The sequence below is a fragment of the Mauremys reevesii genome, linkage group 14 (genome assembly GCF_016161935.1).
Source record: "Mauremys reevesii isolate NIE-2019 linkage group 14, ASM1616193v1, whole genome shotgun sequence".
Lineage (NCBI taxonomy): Eukaryota > Metazoa > Chordata > Testudines > Geoemydidae > Mauremys > Mauremys reevesii.
Window position 1 is genome coordinate 39,569,725 of NC_052636.1, and position 23,808 is coordinate 39,593,532.

Consider the following 23,808-nt stretch of genomic DNA (forward strand, 5'->3'; position numbering starts at 1 on the left):
AGCTGTGGGGTCTCTAAAGAACCTGAGTAGTAATAACTTTATACCTTCATTTGTCATAAAAGTTTTGACAAGTTTCCTTGCCCCCCATTTTTTGCCTCATCTCCCACCCACTAGAATAATTTTTAGACATTTGTCATCAGTCATTTTAAAATTGCATTTAATGTATCCTTATTGGCTACATTAATCACTGTCGCTTTCATGCCTTTCCCTCATTTTAAGAGGAAAATATCTCCTGTAGAATTCTAAATTGAGTAAATAGGTGCGTGACCGATGCAGGGCTTGTGTGACAGTCAGATGAGCTCATCTTTTGATAGAAGTGAGTATAATGTTGTCTTTCAGGAGCCCAGGATAATACCTCTCGGTACATTTTCAGTGAGCCCTCCACCCCCTGCCCTCCCTGCAGGCAGCCTCTGTCTCCAGCCAGCCCCGCACGCCCCGGCTCCAGCCAGCCCCTGCTGAACCCCCCTGCCCTGCCTCCAGCCAGCCCTGCACCCCATGCCCTGCCTGCAGCCAGCCCCTGTCTGCGGCCAGCCCTGCACCCCCTGCCCTGCCCACAGCCAGCCCCACACCCCCTACCCTGCCCGCAGCCAGCCACTGTCTGCAGCCAGCCCCGCACCCCATGCCCTGTCTGCAGCCAGCCCTCTGCCCTGCCCGCACCAGCCGCATCCTCCCTGCCCTGCCTGGAGCCAGCCCCACACCCCCTGCCCACAGCCAGCCCCTGCCACACCCCTGCCCTGTCTCCAGCTAACTCCTGCCGCACCCCCCTGTGGTCCCGCCCAAAGCCAGCCAGCCCCCACACACCCCCAGCCGTGCACACCCTGCCCTGTCTCCAGCCAACTCCTGCCGCACCCCCCTGCCTGAAGCCAGCCAGTCCCGCACTCCTCTGTCTCCAGCCCTGCCAACCCGATGCACCCCCCCTGCGTCCCTGCCTGAAGCCAGCCAGCCTGCCCCACACACCCCTGTCTCCAGCCAGCCCCGCACCCCTTGCCCTCCCTGCAGCCAGACCCTACCTCCCATCAGCCCCTGCCCGGCCTCCAGCCAGCCCCCTGGCCACTGGTGCCCTGCAGTTCTCAGGGCACTAACCCTGCACACCTGCTTCAATGAGGGGGGGCAGGGAGCAGCTGGGACCCACACCTGTTCACACCCTAGGGTGACCAGACAGCGAGTGTGAAAAATCGGGACAGGGAGTGGGGGGTAATAGGATCCTAGATAAGAAAAAGACCCAAAAATTGAGACTGTCCCTATAAAATTGGGACATCTGGTCACCCTAGCACACCCCCAGGACTCCTGGGTTCCATTGCTGGGTTTCCTATTGGTTCCACTGCTGGTTGTTTTCCTTTTCCTGGGGGACTCTGGGCAAGTTGCTCCCCCCTCTAGGGCTCCGTCCCCAGCAGGCAAATGGGGATTTCGTACCTTCCCGCTATTGGAAAGTGCTGGGAGAATCCCCCAGCCAAAGCTGCTCTGACAGCGCTAAGCAGCATCTGACCATTCAAGGTCAGAGCGCACTGCCCAGGAGGAGGAGTGTCTGGCTCTGGGGTTTCACTTCAGCCCAGTCTAGAGAGAGGGGCCCAGCCATGGGGTTTGGCTCAAGAAGACCAAGTCTCCAATTTGTTACGGGCGTTTTGGATTCCAATCCTGTGCTCCAAAGTGCTTGGTGTCATTCGCACATTTTAGAAGCAGGCTCTCCACTCCATTTTCCAAATCATTCATGAAACTATTGAATAGCACCGGACTGATCCCTGCCGCACTCACAAGGTGCACCCTCTCCGTTGGGCAGCCAAACATGGAGAAGGGCTCTTGGAGTCTGGGCTTTCAACCAGCTCTGCACCCACATGACACTGATTGCATCTAGACCGCATTTCCCTGGTTTGCTTGTGAGAATGTCCTGCGGGACTGTGTCAAAAGTCTTAGTAACCCCGAGATAGATCCCATCTACTGTTTACCCACCTCCACTAGGCCCGGAACCCTGCCAAAGAAGGAAAGAGGCTGGGTTTGGGATGATTTGTTCTTGACAAATCCATGCTCACTCATCCTAAGAACCAAATTATCCTGTAGGTGCTGCTGACAAACTGAGTGTTTACGAATGTATTGCAGTATCTCTCCGGCTATGGAAGTGAGGCTGGCTAGTCTGCAAGTCCCAGGGGTCTCTTTGTTCCCCTTTCAAAGATAGGTCCTGTCTTGTTCATGGATGGGAAGATGTTCTTTTTCAGGGATCTCAGACGAGAACTGGGGCACAACACCTGGTTTGTTAAGGCCCCAAAAATGGAGGCAGGAACCTCTTCTCTCCTGCTGGCAAAGAACCCCAGGTACCGAAAAGACAGAGACTCACATCCCTGAATGGGCTTTAGAAAAGGCAGTGGTTAAAAAATTTGGGCCCGACCATTTCTTGTTTCCACAGACTAGACATTTTAGCAAACTTTAGAATTCCTTGGTGCTAAACACCGTGAAACTCCCCTTTCTCCTTCACAGAGGGCTTTATCGCCCCTTATCTCACTCAGGCTCATGACTGCCCAGAGCTCGAGAATTGTCCCTGTTCCCACTGGACAGATGGGGAGGAGCCTGAGGTCCAGAGAAGGGAAATGACCTACCCAAGGCCTACACAGCAAGGCAGTGGCAGAGCCAGAAAGAGAAGCCACCAGTTCCGACTCCTGTTCTAACAAACAGCAAACCCCCAGAGGCAGGGATGGAGCCCAGGAATCGAGATGGTGGGAAATTTCATTGAAACCATTTCTGTCAGAAAATCCCATTCAGACTAAACCAGTTTGTTTCTCGAAATCATAACAAGTGGGATGAAAATTCTTTGCAAAAAGATTTTGTTGCAAAACAAAAGCATCTCCTGTTTGTCACAGTGTGTTAGATTGTCTCGTCACACACAAAGAGGAGACACTTCGATCTCAAAAATTAGATAAGATGCTTCAATCTGAGCTAAGTCGTTGCTGCTCTTAACAATTTAAAAATAAAAAAATACAAATAAAATAGACTTTCAGCTATTTTATTATGTCATAATCTGCTCTGAGTAAACGTGATAGGACACCTCATATTATGCACTACTCCTAGTGACACTCTCCAATGGATCCCCATCCTTCACCCACCATGAGGTAGGTAGGAGAGGATCATTATTATCCCTACTTGAAAGAGAGAGAAGCTGAGGCTGAGAAAGGAGAATTGACTTGTCTGAGGTCACACGGCCAGTCAGTGGTAGAGTTGGGAATAGGACCCAAGAGCCCTGATTTTCAAACTAACCTTGAATTTCAGACATTGAATGACCTGAATAAAGAGCTCTGTGATGAGCTCCAGACCAACAACTGTGCACAGGAATTATTCAGCAAGTATTTGAGGAGAACTGCAATGTTAGAGAGAATCATGAACTGCTCAGAGACCATTAATGTAGAGAAGCAGCAAAATTCGTCAAACATAGAACTGGTTCTGACTTATTTCCTTGGTCTTAAAAGAGACCAACAAGGACCTGAGTCTCCTCCCTGTCAATAACCCCCTGCTCAGCCAATCAGGGTAGAGACTGAGGACGGGAGGCTGAGGGTTCTCACCAGAGAGCCCAAAGGATGGCCCAGGTCACTGGTGGGGATCAAATAAAATTCAGAATAAAATTCAGCCTCCTTAAGCTCATGTTTTCCATGCCTAGAATTCAACTCTCACCAGATGGCTCAGACTGAACAGCTTTCAAACCTCCAGGAGGCTCTTACCTTCTAAACAGGGACGGCTGTTTTCTAGTAAAATCACTAAAAGGGAAGGAGAAAACTCGAAAGAGGTTCCTCCTGGCACTCACGTCCGTGAACCCGAATACTCTCTCAGTCCTCAAAGAGAGACCTGGAGAAGGAGACTTGCTGAAGCAAAGCCACAGGGGTCTCTGAGGTTTCCCTGGCCCCTCGCCCCTGTCCTGCCTGGCTGATGTCAGCATCTCTCTGTGAGGTCACCACCTCCCCACCACCTTGGACCAATAGGCTGAGATCCTGCAAAAGATCTTTGTGATGTCACTGCCACACCCCTCCCTTGCTGTGCCAATGTCCTGCCCCTGGCCAGGCACTTTGGAGGTTTGAGCTACTCCCTGTGGATCACCCCACTCAAGGAGCATTCGTTCTAGGCAGAACTGACACCAACTTGTCTGGGGTGTTCCCTGAAGCAGAGCACAAGTTTGAAATACAGGCAGCATAGAGCCAATATTCATAACGTCAACTACAAAAATGATACACATCTAGAGATAGCATCATTATAATCAGCCAATCAGAACCACTCCATAGACCTCTTACACGACAACCTTTCTACAATATTGGCTGCAAATATAGAACTGTGGTCGCAGCAGTGATCTATACAGTTACAGATTATGTCAATAACATTACAAGAGGTGACATGGCATCAGTGAGACTGATACTGGAATACTGCCTCCAGTTTTGGTGTCCTCATGTGAAAAAGATGTTGTGAAATTGGAGCTGGGGCAGCAAAGAGCCACCAAATGTTCTGAGGGCCAGAGAAAAATACCTTCTAGTGAGCTATTGAAAGAGCTCAACCTGTTTAGCTGATCAAAAGAAGATTGAAAGGTGACTTCATTGAAGTGCCTTAATGGAGAGAAATTATTGGGTATTAAAGGCCTCTTTAATCGAGCAGAGAAAGGCCTAACAAGACCCAATGGCTGGAAGATGAAAAGACACAAATTCATATTACAACAAAGGCACAAATATTCAACAGCGAGGATGATTCACCACAGGAACAAGCTACCAAGGAAAATGGTGGATTCTCCATCTCTTGATGTCATTTAATGAAGACTAGATGCCTTTCTGGAATGTGTTTGCCTCAAAAGTAGCTATGGTGTCCTACAAGAGGCCTGTGATATGCAGGGGGTCAGATTAGATGCTCTAATGGTCTCTTCTGGCCATGAAGTCAACTAATTTCTGAAAAACTGAGTGTAGCATTGGGAGCAGCGTCTGATGTTTCCCTGTCTAGCCGGCTTGCTGCCTAGAACGAACGCTCCTGGAGTGGGGTGATCCACAGGGAGTAGCTCAGTGCGGACACGCGGGCTCTGGGAGGGAGTTGGGGGGCAGGAGAGTTGCAGGCTATGGGGAGGTTGAGTGAGGGGTGCAGGCTCTGAGCTGGGTCAGGGGATGGGGGCAGGGGTGCAGGCACATGGGCTCGGGGAGAGTTGGGGCGGGAGGGTTGCAGGCTATGGGGAGGTTGAGTGAGGGTGCAGGCTCTTAGCTGGGGCAGGGATGGGGTGCAGGGGTGCGGACCCGCGGGCTCGGGGAGGGAGTTGGGGATCAGGAGAGTTGCAGGCTATGGGGAGGTTGAGTGAGGGTGCAGGCTCTGAGCTGGGGCAGGGGATTGCGCGGGGCGGGGCAGGGGTGCGGACACGCGGGCTCTGAGAGGAGTTGGGGGCAGGAGAGTTGCAGGCTATGGGGAGGTTGAGTGAGGGTGCAGGCTCTGAGCTGGGGCAGGGGATGGGGGTGCGGACTTGCGGGCTCTGGGAGGAGTTGGGGGTGGGGGTTGCAGGCTATGGGGAGGTTGAGTGAGGGGGCAGGCTCTGAGCTGGGGCAGGGGATGGGGTGCAGGGGTGCGGACACGCGGGCTCGGGAGGAGTTGGTGGGCAGGAGTGTTGCAGGCTATGGGGAGGTTGAGTGAGGGGGCAGGCTCTGAGCTGGGGCAGGGGATGGGGTGCGGACACGCGGGCTCGGAGGGGAGTTGGGGCGGGAGGGTTGCAGGCTATGGGGAGGTTGAGTGAGGGGCAGGCTCTGAGCTGGGGCAGGGGATGGGGTGCGGACACGCGGGCTCGGGGGAGTTGGGGCGGGAGGTTGCAGGCTATGGGGAGGTTGAGGGAGGGGGCAGGCTCTGAGCTGGGGCAGGGGATGGGGTGCAGGGGTGCGGACACGCGGGCTCGGGGAGTTGGGGGGCGGGGTTGCAGGCTATGGGGAGGTTGAGGAGGGGGCAGGCTCTGAGCTGGGGCAGGGGGTGCAGGGGGGCAGACACGCGGGCTGGGGGGGGAGTTGGGGGGCGGGAGGGTTGCAGGCTATGGGGAGGTTGAGTGAGGGGGGCAGGGGATGGGGTGCAGGGGACACGCGGGCTGGGGAGTTGGCAGCTCGGCGCTGCACCAGGGGAAGGGGCTGCGGGGTTTCACACGGACACAGACACTTTCCCACAGTCCCGGGCGGGGGCAGAGCCGGGCGGGCGGGAGGTCTGGCCGGTGTGTCCCGCACTCGGGCTCCCGGCCGGAGCAGGGCCGCCCGCAGCGCTGGCACAGACCGAGCGGCGCTGCGGGGTCGGAGCTCGGACAGGGGCGGTGCCTGGAGCCCCGGGAACCCGCCCCCCCCCGGGCGGACACGCGGCAGAACCGAGACAGCCGGTGCCCCCGCCCGGCCCCCGGATCTGCGCGCGCAGCGGGGCTCGGCCCGAGGGGCCCCTGTTCCCCAAACAGGGGTTTGTCCCGCACAGGGTCTGGCAGCGGCTCCCCATTTCCCCCGGCCCTCCCCGCCGCCCCTGCAGCAGCTCCACCCCGGCCAGTCAATTTCTGCCCCGCTCAGCCACTGGCATCCCCACCCCCCCGCTGCGATGTGCCCCCCGGGGCTTTTCACCCCCCCGCGGAGCGGGCAGCGAAGCGCCGGGAGCGGTGAGGGCAGAGAGCGGGCAGCGGCGACAGCGGCAGTTACTGCGCATGCTCCGTTCGGCTGCGCATGCTCAGTGCAGCCCAAGTAGCGAATCCGGAGCGGGGGCTGTTTCTGGCGTTACACCGGCCCCGTCACGTGACCCCACCCCCCGCCCCCGCGGGGTGCGTCACTTCCGGCCGCTGCGGGGGGAGGCTCCGGGCGCGCGGCAGAACCGGTAAGAGCCGAGCGGGGCGCGGGGAACAGACACCTGGGCCCGAGACCCCCCCCCGCCCTGGGCCGGGCCGGGAGCTGGGGCGGGGCGGGGCGGGGCGGGGCGGGGGGTCCCGGTGCGGCCCCCGTAGCGGTGGGGGGGGGAAGGGAAGGTGAGTGTGTGTCCGTGTCTCGCACCTGCCCCTCCCCCACTGCCGCCCCCGCCCCCCCCGGGCGCCCCGCGGCCCGTGTGAGGGGGGGGAACCGTCCCTGCCGCGTGCGCTGGAGCGTCCTGTAAATCCCCCGGGGCCCTCACCCTCCCCGGGCCCCTCACCCCGCCCCCCCCCGCGCTGGGGGTTTGGCTCCCCGCTGGCGGGGGCGGAGTCTGTGACCCGTTTTCCCCCCACCGCTCAGACCCGGATATAAAACATCCCAACCCCCCCCCCCCCGCCCCGTTCTCCCGCCTTCGCTGCTGCCGCCGGACCGGGCCGCGCGCGGGGCCCCGCCCGGATCGACCCTGTGCCCGGGTCCCCCCCGCGGGACGGGGCCTTGGGGGCCAACGGCGCCGCTTTTCCCCCCGCTCCTCGGTCAGACCCTGGTGGGAACCGCTCGGATCTTATCCCTGATCAGCACCTGCCCCCCCCCCCGTGTGTGTGGGGGGGAGGGACGAGGGTGTGTGTGCGGGGGGGGGGCGCGTTGGTTTTTCCCCTGAATTGCCTGACGTTATGTTGTGGTGGGTTTTATTCTGTGTGATTTGTTTTCATACGTGTCTATTGTAGGGCAGCCTAGTGCCTTCAGCTGCCATGTCTCTGTCCAGCTCCCCCTGCTGAGGCAGGATCCGGTCTCTGTAGATTATCTCTGTCCTGCCTGTTCCTAAAAACTTCCAGGGACAGAGACTCCCCAGCCCCCTTGTAAGACTATTCCCGAGCTGACCTGCCTTAGCTCTGGGGACACCCACACAGACTGTAGTGGTGAGCAGCTCTGGAGAGAGAGGAGACCCCAGTGAGTGGCAGCTGGGTAAAGAGACTGAAGTTGGGAGGAGAAACATTGGCCAACGTCACCCAGGCTGTCCGTGACCGAGCTAGAAATAGGTTCTAGTGCCACCGTACTGCTGTTTCTGAAGGTCTCTGCCACCCTGGTGTTTTAGGCACTGGTGCAAACCCTTAGTACATACAGAATTTACACTAGTGCACTCTGATTGGTACTGGTGCACCATGTCCCTGTTTGAAGGCTTGTAGGGGATAGGGGAGGGGGGGCAGTGACCTCATAGAGGCCTGGGGCTGGCTGAACAGTGCAGCTGGTCAGGGAGGGGCAGCAGTGAGTGCTGGAGGTATGAGCCAGGAGCGCAGCCCCACAGGGCTGACTTCTCCTGACCCAGGGGACACTCCCCAGTGAGGTGGTTTGTCCATGGATGCACAGGCTGTCTTGGCAGGGCAGCTCAGCTGCAGTCCCTGCACACCTCTTCCTGGATACTAATAGGACAGTGTGCTCGGGGGACCTTTCCAAGCTGCGGGCGATGGGGCTCTGCCATTACCGGGGTCTGTTCCTGGCTCTGTCCCTGACCTGCTTGGTGACCTGGGGGAAGTCACAGCCCCTCTGTGTTTTCCTCCTCCCCATTGTCTACTTGGATTATGATCTCTTTGGGGCATGGACGGCACTGGTTGGTAAAGGTGTTAGTTAAAGCAATTTGGTGGAGGTGTGATTGTGATATGAGAAGATCTGGGTCTGACTCCCCCATTGTGCGATGAAAGGAGAGAGGTGCATGTGTACCTGGAGCTTCCAGTCTGTCTCGTTTCTGCACTGAGCGGTGCATGTTGTCAGGAGGAAATGGGACTGTTTGCCATGGGAATGGTCAGCAGTGAGATGGGATGTGAGAGCAGTCTGTGTGCTTCACGATGGGTGGGTGAATGGAGACTGTTAAGTGGAACATCTGTGAGTAAGGATGAAAGAGTTGTAAAAAGGGGTGAAGGGCTGTTCAGTTGACCAAGTGTGCGGCTGTTTCTGGGGAGCAGGCCCAGTATCTGAGTGTAGAACAGGTGTTGGTAGCTCCTGTACAGCGCAGCTCACCTAAAACCACATTCTGCCTTAGCACAGGTAAGCTCTGTCCCCTTCTGTTTGCTTCTGAAAGTTGCCTTTCCAGGGCTTTGCTGCCTTTGTGAATTGCAGAATTAGGATTGCATTGGTGTGTACTTTTTCTGCCTTTCCTGATTATTACAAGTTTGAGTTTTGCTGATCTCTCTTCTGGAGGGGCACCAGTCAGCTTCGGGCAACCTTAAATCCTGCTTTCATAAAGTTTTAATACGTGAATTTCCTAGCTCTCTGCACAGAGCCATGTTGGCAGGAGGAGTTAGCAGCGCTATAGGCAGTTCTGGGTCTCACACAAGTTTGCAATCAGAGGCACAGGGAAGAGCAATGACTTACCCAAGGTCACCCAGCAGGCCCGTGGCCGAGCCAGGAATAGTCTGGGTCCAGTGCTCTCTCCACCTAGGTGCTGCGTGATTCTGAAGTTTTGCTCCCCTCTCCTGTACTTTTTGTTACGGTGGAATGGGAATAATGGTCATGCTTTCAAGTGTCTCTCCTCCTCCTGACACCATTTGCAGCTCGGCTTCCCCTTCTTTCAAGTGTTTGCCGTGGGCAGTGGTAACAGAGCCAGCGAGAGAAATCTCTGACATGGTCTGTGCCCCAGCTGGGCCTTCTGCTCCTGGTCCAGCCGTGCCCTAGCTCTGCCCCTCCTCCAAACAGGCCCCTGCCCTATACACTCTGGCCTGCCCCTGCACCCCATATACGTGTAACATGTGCCTTGAAACTATTCCTAGTTTGGATTTGGGATGATTAAATTTGTTACCTTCAGCTCCCCCACACTCCAGTTTCCCTCACACTCCCCCACCTTCAGCTCCCCCACACTCCAGTTTCAGTTGTTTGGTGGTGTCCAGATGGTTTTCCACTGATAGTTTGGGAGGGAGCAGGGCTGGACAGTTGAGTTTATAAAGTAGATGTTCCGTGTCAATGCTTTGTTCCGTACATATGACCCATACGCTGATCTCTCAGTCACTGAGTCTTGACCAGTGATGAGCTTTCTGTAGACACCTCGCAGGACCATCCTCCAAGCGATGTGTTTGGTGTGGTGGGTTTGTCAGGTCTCAGGTGAGAGCTGCTGGCAAAGACCAAGTGACCCTTTGCCAAGGGGTCTCTGTGTCACTGTCTGACCCCCCTAGGCCAGGGAGAGGACGACTTTCTGCCAATGGCCTTCAGGACGGGTGCTGAGTTCACTGCAGTGCCCCATGTCCCCTCTCCGTTTGCCTTCTCGCTGTGCTGTCTGGGACGCTGCCCCGCTTCCTGCTCCCCAGGCCACCCCGTATCTACTCCATGTGCCAGGCTGCTGGCAGCCCCCAGGGAGAGGCCATCCAGCCCCTCAAACTGGTGCCCAACTGCTGGGCCTCAGGCCTTCTGGGGTGCAGCTCTGAGAGTCCCATTGGCCCCTGCCCCAGGGTGCTACGGGGGCACGTCCTTCTCGGGGCACCAGGTGAAACAGCAGAAGAGCCGACTGTCGGCAAACAAGGGTAAATAAAGGAATGAAAGAGAAACGGGGAAAGCCCTGTGGACAGCTCCCATCAGGATCTGAGCCCCTCTTACTGCTGAGAGCCCTGGGAGCGTCTCAGTCCCCTTCAGAGTTTAGTGGGTCCCCAGCACAAGTTTTAACCTGCTCCCCCTTTGAGCTCCGGGATCCCCACCCTCCCTCAGTGAAGGCCAGAGCCCCGAATGCTGCCAGCCCTCTCCTTGGGGCTGGAAATGCTCCACAGACTGTTCCCTTCCCAGGGTGCTCCCCTCCCCCAGAGTAGAGCAGGTCTCTCCTGTTAGCTCCTGCTCTAGTCCTGACAGGCCAGTCCAGACTAAAGCAGCAGTTTAACCCCTTCTATGCCAGTGTGGGGTTTATATAGCCCTTCACAGGTGCCCAGGCCCAGGGAATGGCCCCCTATCAGCCCCAGGCCTGAGGTGGTGGGGAGACCCACTGGCAGCATTGCCCTTGAGGGTGCTGCTCCCACTCCCTCCCCTCCCCGTTTACTGCCTGTCACCTTCACGTCCTGAGGGGTGACCCCAGGAGGTGTGTTTTGTTATCCCTCTCCCTGCCCCCTGGATCCATTCTGCCCCCTCCGTCACTCACCTCTGTCTGAGGAGACAAGGTGGGTCATGGGGTGCGGGTGATGCTGTGCTGCAGATCCATCATCACTGGAGGGGTGGCAGCCTGGACCCCCCCTTGAAGGTTGCTGGGGTGCTGACGTGCCCTGGAGGAGAACGGGGGTTTGGTGGAGACCACAGACCCTTTGGCCCACACTGTGTCCCTGTGAAGCCTGCTCTGCAGTGCTGCCAATTGCTGCTGGTGGCGTTGTGCCCGTTAGTCTCTGTAGCGCTGTCCCCAGTGACTCGAGAGCACGAGCACCAGCCTCAGGCAGACTGGTGAGAAGCAGGGAACAAACCCAAATTGGGTGTGAGGTCTGTATGGAGATTTCACCAACCAAGTATCCAGTGTAAACACTTCAGGCTCTGTAACAGCATTAACATGGAATCACAGACAGTCCTTTTGGGTGATCCCATATATCTCACCACGCAGGTGAGCCAACCTGTGTGACAGATGGTCCCTTCCTCCAGGGGTTTTCAACCTTTTTCTTTCTGAGCCCTCCCCCCACACACGCTATAAAAACTCCACGGCCCACGTGGGCCACAATAGCTGGTTTTCTGCATATAAAAGCCAGGGCTGGCGTTAGGGGGCAGCAAGCAGGGCAACTGCCTGGGGCCCCATGCCACAGGGGCCCCCACAAAGCTACATTGCTCAGGCTTTGGCTTCAGCTCTGAGTGGTGGGGCTCAGGGCCCTGGACTTCAGCCCCATGCGCTGGGACTTCAGCTTTCTGCCCTGGGCCTCAGCGAGTCTAATGCCGGCCTTGCTTGGCAGCCCCCTGATAACTGCTCACGGCCCCCCAGGGAGCCCCAGACCCCTGGTTGAGAACCACTGCCTTACCCCATGAATCACAGCAATGTTCAGGTTACTGCCAGTCCCGAAGGACCAGTCACTTCCTTAGGTCAATTGAATCTTAGATCTCAGAAGAAAGACAACACTTGTAGCCAGTCCTGTCATAACCTGTATTAAGATTTATTTAAAACCAGAGTTGTTTACAAAGTTAAGGCAGGTTAAAGCAGATGCAGACGAGTTACAGTCTTAAATTTTAAAAGGTAACAGAAGCTTCTATAATAAGCAGGTTCTACATAGCCTGGGTTAGTCCTAAAGAATAAGGAGCTGGGGATCTCTTGCTTATGCCTAGAAACTTTGCCCCCCAGAGTCCAAGCAGCATACAGATCATCAATTCCTTCTGTATGGGGGTTTTTACCCCCTTCCTGCCATGTGCTCTGAGCTGCAAAGTCAGCCAGAGGGAAGTGAAGAGCACAACAACAGTCTTGTGTCATCTTTAACATCCCATAATAGTCTATCTGGTGTGGATGGACCTTTCCTGCCAGGCAGGGTGTAATGCATTCGGTTGCCAGTCAGGCACTTCACCTAGGTAAAGTCTCTCTCCTGTGTGTTGATTTACAGAGGCTCACAATGCAGCTAGTCAGATATTAACCCTGGTAGCAAATCACACGCATTCAGTAAAGTCTAAACCCATTGTTATAATTCTAATACCTCTTTTAACAATACTAACACAGGTGAGTCACTGATTCCAGTGATGCGTTTGTCCTTGTTCAGTGAAGACATGGGGGCTTTTGCAAGAGCTAACACCTCATCTGCCAGTGTCACAGACAGGCTGGGCAGGGATAGTGTCTCTAGCCTCTGTTTGCCAGAAGCTGGGACTGGGCGACAGGGGATGGATCATTTGATGGTTACCTGTTCTGTTCGTTCCCTCTGAAGCACCTGGCACTGGCCACTGAGCTAGACGGACCATTGCTCTGACGCAGTGGGCAGCTCTTATACTCATAGTCTGTATGAGGAGTATCTACTCATTGGGACTCACTGGGGAGCCACAGAAAGAAACAAGATGTACTGAGGCAAGAAGGCCCCATCTCAGCGCCCCCGGGGTCACGCTTCCCAAAGGCTAAAACTAGGCCCAGCCCGTGAAAGGGGCACTGCCAGGAGAGACTGGATAAAGGCTGGAGCATCCAACAGCTTTGTAAACCTGAGAGAGCTGCCTTGGGGACAGTGACAGGGAGAATCCCCAGAGTGACTCCTTTGATTCTGCTCTTCTCTGGCCTTTGCTTTATAGAATCATAGAACTGGAAGGGACCTCGAGAGGTCGTCTAGTAAGAACCGTTTGTGTACTGGCAAATTGTGATCATGTCCCCTCTCAGTCTTCTTTTCTCCAGGCTAAACAAACACAATTTTTTCAATCTTCCCTCATAGGTCATGTTCTCTAGACCTTTAGTCATTTTTGTTGCTCTTCTCTGGACTTTCTCCAATTTGTCCACATCTTTCCTGAAATGTGGCCCCCAGAACTGGACGCACTACTCCAGTTGAGGCCTAATCAGCGCGGAGTGGAGCGGAAGAATTACTTCTCGTGTCTTGCTTTTTTTGGAACAGTCTAACACTGTTGACTCATATTTAGCTTATGATGCACTGTGACCCCCAGTTCCCTTTCCGCAGTTCTCCTTCCTAGGCAGTCATTTCCCATTTTGTATATGTGCAACTGCTTTTTCCTTCCTAAGTGAAGTACTTGGGATTTGTCCTTATTGAATTTCATCCTATTTACTTCAGACCATTTCTCCAGTTTGTCCAGATCATTTTGAATTTCAGTTCTATCCTCCAAAGCACTTGCAACCCCTCCCAGCTTGGTATCGTCCACAAACATAAGTGTAACAGAGAGACTCTGCTGCTGGGAGGGTTTCACCCTGTGTCAGAGGGTCACACCCTGGTGGGACGGGGCTAGGCCTGTACTGGAATAGGGTCACTCTGTGCTCCACAGTGTGGCAGTACCTAGAATGTCCATTAGCAGGGGAAAACCTGGGGGGGAATCGGCTTGTGGAATGGACAAAAACCCCACCTGAATTCTCTCACCTTGCCCTTCTCGCTCTGGCAGGTTACAGAATAACGTCCATGTTTCGCTCCAGGTCATCCCCTCCTCCCAGGGGGAAGGAAATGGCTGCACTGGAGCTGGCTCAGGTAAGGGATTCTTAGGGAGCTGGTGGTGGGTTCTGCTTGGAGGGAGAGGAGCAGTAAATGCATAGGAGGGTGGGAATTGCTCAAGGTGGTGGGAGGCAGGAACTATCTAGGGTGGAGAAAGGGAGGGGACAGGATGTGACAAAGCTTCTGAGACTTGTGTAATGTAGGATGTGATGGGTTGTCAGCCCCGGGGTGCACTGTGGGGGGCTTCTGGGAACCGCTGTGCCCTCTAACCCTGAAGCTGGGCTGGCCCTTCTCACAGTGGTTGGCTGGAGATTCAGCCAGCCTCTCCAGGGCCTGTTATCACCCAACACGACAGCAGGTGGCACCATACACCCAACTAAGCTACCGGAGTGCTTTACTTAAGCCGCTCAAGGACAGAGAAGACAACAGTCAATTTCCCAGCAGTAAGTGATAGCAAAGCGATCAAAGCAGATTACTTAGGCTTAGTTTGAGTTTTTGGTTATTTGCTAACGTACTAGATAGAATTTGAACTAGCAATTTCTCACCTTTACTGATGATAGAAGCAGTCCACCAAGTTTCAATATACAAGCTTGAAATCCCTTTACCCTGGGACCAACACTTCCTCCAGTTCAGTCTTTGTTCCTCAGGTGCTTCCTCAGGTGGAGAAAGTGAATAAGGAAAAGTTATTTACTTGTTCATGTAATATAAGAACTAGGGGCCACCAAATGAAATTAATGGGCGGCAGATTTAAAACAAATAAAAGGAAGTTCTTCTTCATGCAGCACACAGTCAACCTGTGGAACTCCTTGCCTGAGGAGATCCTGAAGGCTAGGACTATAACAGCGTTTAAAAGAGAACTGGATAAATTCATGGAGTTAAGTTAAGTCCATTAATGGCTATTAGCCATGATGGGTAAGGAATGGTGTCCCTAGCCTCTATTCGTCAGAGGGTGGCGATAGATGGCAGGAGAGAGATCACTTGATCATTACCTGTTAGGTTCACTCCCTCTGGGGCACCTGGCATTGTTCACTGTCAGTAGACAGAATACTGGGTTGGATGGACCTTTGGTCTGACCCAGTATGGCCATTCTTATTCATAGATCCATAGATTCTAGGACTGGCAGGGACCTCAAGAGCTCATCGAGTCCAGTCCCCTGCCCTCGTGGCAGGACCAAATACTGTCTAGACCATCCCTGATAGACATTTATGTAACCTGCTCTTAAATATCTCTAGAGTTGGAGATTCCACAACCTCCCTAGACAATTTATTCCAGTGTTTAATCACCCTGACAGTTAGGAACTTTTTCCTAATGTCCAACCTAAACCTCCCTTTGCTGCAGTTTAAGCCCATTGCTTCTTGTTCTATCCTTAGAGGCTAAGATGAACATGTTTTCTCCCTCCTCCTCATGACACCCTTTTAGCTACCTGAAAAATTCTATCATGTCCCCTCTCAGTCTTCTCTTTCCAAACTAAACAAACCCAATTCTTTCAGCCTTCATAGGTCATGTTCTCTAGACCTTTAATCATTCTTGTTGCTCTTCTCTGGACCCTCTCCAATTTCTCCATCTCTCTTGAAATGTGGTGCCCAGAACTGGACACAATACTCCAGTTGAGGCCTAACCAGCACAGAGTAGAGCGGAAGAATGACTTCTCGTGTCTTGCTCACAACACACCTGTTAATGCATCCCAGAATCACGTTTGCTTTTTTTGCAACAGCATCACACTGTTGACTCATACTTAGCTTGTGGTCCACTATAACCCCTAGATCCCTTTCTGCCGTACTCCTTCCTAGACAGTCTCTTCCCATTCTGCATGTGTGAAACTGATTGTTCCTTCCTAAGTGGAGCACTTTGCATTTGTCTTTATTAAACTTCATCCTGTTTACCTCAGACCATTTCTCCAATTTGTCCAGATCATTTTGAATTATGACCCTGTCCTCCAAACCAGTTGCAATCCCTCCCAGTTTGGTATCATCTGCAGACTTAATAAGCGTACTTTCTATGCCAATATCTAAATGGTTGATGAAGATATTGAACAGAGCCGGTCCCAAAACAGACCCCTGCGGAACCCCACTTGTTATACCTTTCCAGCAGGATTGGGAACCATTAATAACTACTCTGAGTACGGTTATCCAGCCAGTTATGCACCCACCTTATAGTAGCCCCATCTAAGTTGTATTTGCCTAGTTTATTGATAAGAATATCATGCGCGACTGTATCAAATGCTTTACTAAAGTCTAGGTATACCACATCCACCGCTTCTCCCTTATCCACAAGGCTTGTTATCCTATCAAAGAAAGCTCTCAGATTGGTTTGACATGTTTTGTTCTTCAGATACAGAGTCAATATCCATAACTTCAGATAACAAAGATGATCCATGCACACAAATAGGATAATCATATTCGGCCAATCACAACTTTTCCAATGACACTGCACATGACGCATCTTGCACAAAATGCCTAATAATTATGGCCTAATCATTTTATACTCCTACCACTATGCTGAATGTGGGGTGTAGTGTCAGATAGGGCCTAATTTCAAGGCACAGGAGTTGGGAATGAAACTTCCCCTCTTTGTGGAACAGGAAATAACCCCCCAGCCAGAGCTGGGACAACTTCCCAGACTCCCAGAGCTGGAGCCAGAATCCACTGACACTTCATTAGTTACCACCACCCCCAATCTTTGTGGCAACTGTAAACTTTATCACTGATGATTTTATGTTCTCTTCCAGGTCATTAATAAGTATGTTAAATAGCACAGAGCCAAGAACCAGTCCTTGTGGGAAGTCCCTAGAAAGAAATCCACTCGACCATAGTTCCCCATTTACAATCCCAGTTTTTAATCTATTTAATATATGCCCTGTGTATTTTGTATCTTTCTAGTTTTCTAGTCAAAATATTGTGCTGGACCAAGTCATATGCCTTACAGAAGTCTAGGTATATTACATCAATACTATTAGTTGCAACCAAACTTTTGATCTCATCCAGTAAGGATATCCAGTTGGTTTGACAATCTATTGTGTCTAAATCTTTGTTAATGGGTACTAATTATATTACCCTCCTTTAATTCGTTATTAATGAACTCCAGTATCAGCTGCTCCATTCTCTTGCCCAGTATCGATTTTAGACTAACACTCTTGTAATTAGCTGGGTCATCTCTTTTACACTTTTTAAATATTGGCACAGCATTAGCTTTATTCCAGTCTTATGGAATTTCCTCAGTGTTCTAAGTCCTAATGAAAATCAACACTAACAGTCCTCCACGCTTCTCCACCGGGTCTCTCAAAACTCTTGTTATCTGGACCTGCTGATTTAAACACATCTAACTGTAATACCTGCTGTTTAACATACTCATGAGTTGTTGTTGGAATGGAAAGTGTCGTCGTCAACATCTTATGATATGAGTTACATCATTTGTTTTTCTCCAAATCCAGGAGAGAAATATTTCTTTAACACTTTTACCTCTTCTGCATTATTTTTGATAATTCTGCCATTTCTATCTAGTAATTTACCACTACCGTTGTTAGGATTAATTTTGTACTTAATATACTTTTAAAAACTTCCTTCTTAATTTTCATTGATCATTGATTTCTGATAGCTTCCCTTACCAATTTTCTACAATTCTGACCTCCTAACTTATAGTCTTTACTATTGACTTCCCCTTTCTTCCATATATTTTATTTGGAGAGTGTTGGGATTCCTATCAGGGAGCCACCAGCAGGGTCCAGAGACAGCCCCATCTCCTGTATCAAGCTCTGGCTAGTGGGTATGTGATAAATATGAAGACTCTGCCTCCGTGTGTCAGCTGGGAGACACAAAGGTTCTCTCTTTCTACCCAATGATGCCTCCTGGCTGCTCTAAGCAAGATGGGGTGGGACTCTGTTAACATGTGCCTCCATTTACCTGGTGCTGCTGTTCTGTGAATAGTGGGGCAGCAGGTACTCAGTGTTGGATTCTTGCTCTTTCAGGGGCCGGTGACCTTCGAGGAGGTGGCTGTGTATTTCACCAGGGAAGAGGGAGCTCTGCTGGACCCCACTCAGAGAGCCCTCTACAGGGATGTCATTCAGCAGAACTATGAGAATGTGACCTCGCTGGGTAAGGAGTCCTGTCCCCTGAGTTATTAGAAGCTGTGGGGTCTCTCAAGAACCTGAGTAGTAGTAATTTTATACCTTTATTTGTCATACAAGTTTCCTTACCCCCACTGTTTTTGCCTCATCTCCCACCTACTAGTATAATTTTTGGACATGTGCTTTTTTTGGTGCTGTCAGTCATTTTAAAACTGCATTGAATGTATCCTTATTGGCTACATTAATAACTACATTAATCACTGTAGCTTTCATGCCTTTTCCTCATTGTAAGAGGAAAATATACTGCCTGTAGAATTCTAAATTGAGTAAATAGGAGTGTGAGTCATGCATGGCTTGTGTGACAGTCAGATGATAGCTCGGTGGTTTGAGCATTGGCCTGCTAAACCCAGGTTTGTGAGTTCAATCCTTGAGGAGGCCACTTAGGGATCTTGGGCAAAAATTGGTCCTGCTAGTGAAGGCAGGGGGCTGGACTCGAAGACCTTTCAAGGAAGGTTAAAAATGTCTCTGTGGGCTTAGCCTGGCAGGAGGAGCCAGGTCTACACTGTAATAACATGCTTGATCTCTTTCCCAGGATGGCAGAATCTAGGATGCCTGTCTGCAGGGAAAGGGCCTGGGAGAATCATCCTGTGAAATTAACTAAAGTCTGTTCTGAAACCCCCACAACTGCCCTTCTCCCCCAGACAGGTTGTAAAATGACGTCCATGTTTCGCTCCAGCTCGTCCCATCCTCCCATGGGAGAGGGAAGAGAAATGGGTGCAGAGGAACCTGTTCAGGTAGGGATTATCGGGAGGTTGCTGGTGGGTTCCTGCAGGGGGGAGAGGGACAGCAAATACACCAGAGATGGGAAGATTTGCACAGTCGAGGTTGGAGGTGGGCAGGAAATGCACAGGGTGGGGAAGGGAGGAGGACAGCTTGAGATAAACCTGCTGGGTGTTGTTTAATAAGTGGCCTAGATTCTAGGAACAGACCCATGAGATTAGGTGGTGGAAATAGCCCACCTACAAGGAGCTAGTCTAACTGACCAGACTCCTAGTGCTGGAGCCTGACCTGACTGACCAGCGGCTGCTGTGAGATATGAAGTGGGCACCCATCAGTGAGGCTTAGGGGAGCTGCCCCGCCCTTCATATCCAGCTCCTGACAATGAGGAGGTTATTGGGCTTCCTACCAGGGAGCTCTCCCTGCGCCCTGCTAGGGGCTCCATCTCCTGTATCAGTCGGTGGCTAGTAAGTGTGTGATGGATCTGCTGGGAGAGACAAGGGGCTCTCTCTTAGTCCCCTTAACCTGGTGTTTCCAGGATGCTCTTTGCAGGGTGGGGGTGGGACTCTGTTGACTGCGATCCACCCAGAGCTTCCATTTGATTGGCTCCTTTCCCCCACGAATAGTGGGGCAGCAGGTACTGAGTTTTGGATTCTTGCTCTTTCAGGGGCCGGTGACCTTCGAGGAGGTGGCTGTGCATTTCACCAGGGAAGAGTGGGCTCTGCTGGACCCCGCTCAGAGAGCCCTATACTGGGATGTCATGCAGGAGAACTATGAAAATGTGACCTCGCTGGGTAAGGATTCCCGTCCTCTTGGTTCTTGGAATAGGAAATGAAGAGATAAGGTTCATGCCAGCCCCACAATGCCACCTCTACTCTGTCCTGTTGCAGCATCACCCCAATATGCCAGTGACACACACGCTACCAGAGACCCTCCCCTGCTGCAGAACACTTTGGGAACAGAGCACAGGAGCCGCATCGCAGTGTCAAATAGCTCCTGTTTGCTCAAGTAAACTTCTTTGAGATGGGGCGACCACATCTGCACGGAGTATTTGAGATGTGGGCGTCCCATGGATTTGTGTAGAGGCAATATGATATTTTATGTCTTATTATCTATCTATTTCTTAATGATTCCCAACATTCTGTTCGCTTTTTTCACTGCTGCTGCACACTGAGTGGATGTTTTCAGAGAACTATCCACAGTGACTCCAAGATCTCTCTCTTGAGTGGTAACAGCTAATTTAGATCCCATAATTTTGTATGTATAGCTGGGATTATGTTTTCCAATGGGCTGCACTATGTGCTATCCTGTCATCTAGTACTGCTGAAATCCTGCATTCAGTGATATCCCTGCCCTTCCTGTTCCCTTTCTCCACTGAACCCCACCAGCCCATGCTTCCTGTTCCCAGCTTCCCCAGGACTCTCTCACTGTCCCTGAACCTCTCTGTCAGCAAGAAGCAGTGCCAGGGAGACTTGCCCTCTCTCTGGAGTCTTTGATTTCTGGGACATGGATTTACTTTCTCTGTGTTTTAGGAACTCTTTGAAATTGAGTGTCTGTGATATTAACCACAGTGCAACCTGGACTGTTGAACAGCTGTGTGACTCAGTTCTCCAAGCTGGGGTGCCTTTTACACTGCTTTACTGTGAGAACAGCCACTCCTGGGCAGGTAACGCACAGTCTCCAGCATGTAACTCGCTCCCAGCTACACAGTATTGAGTGCTGCTAGTCAGTGACTTATAAGTTACAGTGCAGCACAGGAGAACCCCAGAAAATTCTCTGCTCCCAGACTTCTCCCAGAAATGTGCATCTTTCCCTGTCCAGCACACTCCTGAACAACGCAAGCTCATATGAAGTCTGTCATTTCATCAGTGGAAAATGACATGTGCCAGCCTTGTTATCCCAGATGGAGTTTCCAACACACTTTAATACAAACACACTGGTTAGATAAAGAATAAAACAAGATAGTTAACAATCAAAAAAAATATTTTAAGATACAGATAATGAGGCATAAAGCTCAGAATTGTTTACAAAAGAAATGCAAGATAAAACACAAACTAATGTCTAAGTTAACAAGCTGAAACAAGGCAAATGTTTCTCTCGCCATGTGCTGAGACAGGCTGGTTTTCTTTTCAGCCTGGACTTGGCCTAACCCACCCGTGCCGCCCACGTTCAGTTCTTCAGGAGTTGTCATGAGCAGAGGGAAAGGGGAGAGAGAGAGTCTCATGCATTTTCCTCACCTCTTTTTATAATTCAGTCTTTTGTACTAGAAACAACTTCAGTTCTCAGCTGAGTCATGGTGCCAGGCTGTCTGTCGAAGATACGAGAATTGTGAGGGAAAATCTACAGAAAGAGCTTTGGAGCTTTGGTCAAGCTAGTAGGCCTGAAGTATTAGCTGAGCTTGCTTCTCTGTGTAAAGGGCATAGAAAGGCAAAGTGGAATGGAAAATCCCCAAAATTGGGGAACAAGTAAAAGCAGGGGGCTGGACTTGATGACCTTTCAAGGTCCCTTCCAGTTCTAGGAGATTGGTATATCTCCAATTATTTATTTTAATTTAAATCCCCCAAATTAGGGAACCAATGGCTTTGTGTGCGTAAGGGGCCTAAGTAGGTGAAGTGGAAAGTCCCCAAACACACTGATTTGCAGTAACCGAGCTTGTGAAACATAACCACAGTGGAAGTGTTAGAAAAGTCAAACCACGAACTAGACTAGGAATAACAATAACAGGAAAGGCTGAATATGGAAAACTGATTGTTCAGCTTGCTTTTGACCTGCATCATATTTTGCAATATATTCCAAATAAGGAAATTAACGTGCAACGTATGTGCCATTGATTGTGGTTTTAAGCTTTAAAAGGCTTGTGTGGTTTTTAGCTCAGGGGGACAGTATTCCAATAGCTGTCGCCCCCTGCGCACTTTTAACCAAGAAAAGAGCCTCAGGCTGAGCTGATTCAAAATCATGTGGTCGTTTTCCGCAACAACTTCTAGAGGTCCCTGTGATGGAATGTAAATGTCTTCACACCTTCCCGCTGCAGGAGAATGGCTGTTTGACCAGCTATTTGCCTTGCTGTCTCTGAGGAACTGCTCTGTGGGTGTTCCCCAGAATTGTAACTTTTTCTGTAATCTCATACTGTAAAATCTCATAACTTTACATACAGTGTTACTACACATTTTAACAGGAGGATAATATTCAGTAGATGATGCGTTTTCAAATGATACCTCACAAGCCATACTGCGTACAAAATGGATCATAATTTTCTAGAAGAGTGAACACAGGGGTATAGACTGACACAGTGTCTATGTGTGTGTTCCCAGTAGATATGTGGGTATTTCAATCCCTATAAGCACAGTGTTCGGCATCTTCAAGGACCTGGGGAACTAGTCCTGGGAATTCACTGGTTTACCAAGTGTGACACTGTATGGGATTGAGAGACACTTTGGTATTAATAATAAAATAATATAATCTTATCAAATTGCAATGAATCATGCTAGATATGCCATGTAAGGTGTCAGGGGAAATGTTACGATTTTCCAAGTATGATCATTTAGTTTCTATGTTTGTATCACCTTTGTATTGTGAGTTATAGATATGTAGGGTATATCTGTATTTCCAGACTTGTGCAGTGTTTTGGGTGACACCCCCAGACATATTGGCATCAATACTGCCTAGCCTGTTTGATGGCATATTGAGGGTCATCAGCAGTACAATGAGCCCATGGAAAGGACCAAGAGGATACACCTATTGAGTCAGCAAGACATGCCGGGGTATGCCTGTGTAATGAGAACTCCAAGGCTTTTCCATGCCATGTGCTGTGAATCTTGTGTTTGGGACACAGGAAGTATAGGCCACATGGCAAAAGGAATGTAAAGGGCAGCTGCATCATCCCCATTTTGTCTTCAATCCCCTTTCCTGCCTCTGGAGCAACTTTTCTACAAACTGAACCCTGGAACAAAGGATTGAATGACCCATCTAAGCTATGGATGTGTTCCAGACGGACTTTCAAGCCAGCAACTCACCAATACTGCTAAGAACCTGATATATCCATTTTGGAATGTGTCTGACGGCTTTTCCATTTAACTTCTTTCTGTCTTTCTTTCGTTTAAACCTTTAGTTTAGATGCTAAGGATTGGCTGGCAGTGTGGTATTTTGGGTAAGATCCAAACCTATACTGACCTAGTAACGTGGCTGACCTTTGGGGTCAGAAGATCATTTTGTTTATGTGAGCAGAGTTTTGAAATAACCTCTCACTGTACTGGACCTAAGTGCTGATTAGGAGTCAGAGAACTGGGATGCAATCAAGGGGGCTGTGTGATTTCTTTTTTCAGCTTCTTGATAACCCATGTGGGTGATCCCTTTTTCAGCCTGCCCTGATCTTGGCATTCTCAGTGAGAACTGCCTCTGGCCCACCAGGTCACACTAAGCACTGACGTTAAATTAATAGAATGTTTTTTTATGACCAAGTCTTATGAAATCAACTGAACTCCTTTGTTTTCTTTCATCTGAGCAGGGTTTCCTGTTACCCAGCCTGATGTGATCTCCCAGCTGGAACAAGGGGAAGAGCCATGGGTCCCAGACCTCCGGGGTTCAGAGGAAAGAGAGATCCTGAGATCTCCCTGCACAGGTGAGGAAACATTAAACCAACTCAGAATCTGTAAGTGCCTGAAGGAAACATCTGGGATGCCCAACAAAGCCCTTGGGAGGTCTCTCAGTTCATTATTGTCCCTAACAGGGGTCGTATCCTCAGGGTAAATATAGTTCATGGCTTCCTATAGACCCTATCAGACACCAGGCAGTAGCTTCCTCCCTTCCCCCTGCGTATTTGGATGGGATGTGAAGGCTGAATTCATCCCCCTCCTCTCTCCTATCTGGCGGAAGAGTTTGGGGGAGTTCAGCTCCTGATTTTTATTTGACCTGTCTTCAGCACTTGTTTTTGTTTGGTCTTCCCCTTTCCATCCCTGTCTGAGGTTTCTGTCTCTATCACAGCAGGTGATGCAAAGGCATGTGAGAAAGAGGAGCAGAATTCTCAGCAGGAAAATGTTCAGCAAGTGGATAAATACAGAGCATT

General features: G+C 51.0%; 1 protein-coding gene across 1 annotated transcript in view; it reads left to right on the forward strand.

The window, feature by feature from the left end:
- Positions 1 to 23,258: 23,258 nt before the first annotated feature.
- LOC120381703 (zinc finger protein 850-like) overlaps positions 23,259 to 23,808 on the forward strand; it is a gene marked incomplete at both ends in the record, with an annotated part of 144,283 nt that continues 143,733 nt past the window's right edge. Inside the window, one exon of the mRNA XM_039499827.1 lies at positions 23,259 to 23,303. Coding sequence (XP_039355761.1) covers positions 23,259 to 23,303 — 45 coding nt within the window. The remainder of the gene's footprint in view (positions 23,304 to 23,808) is intronic.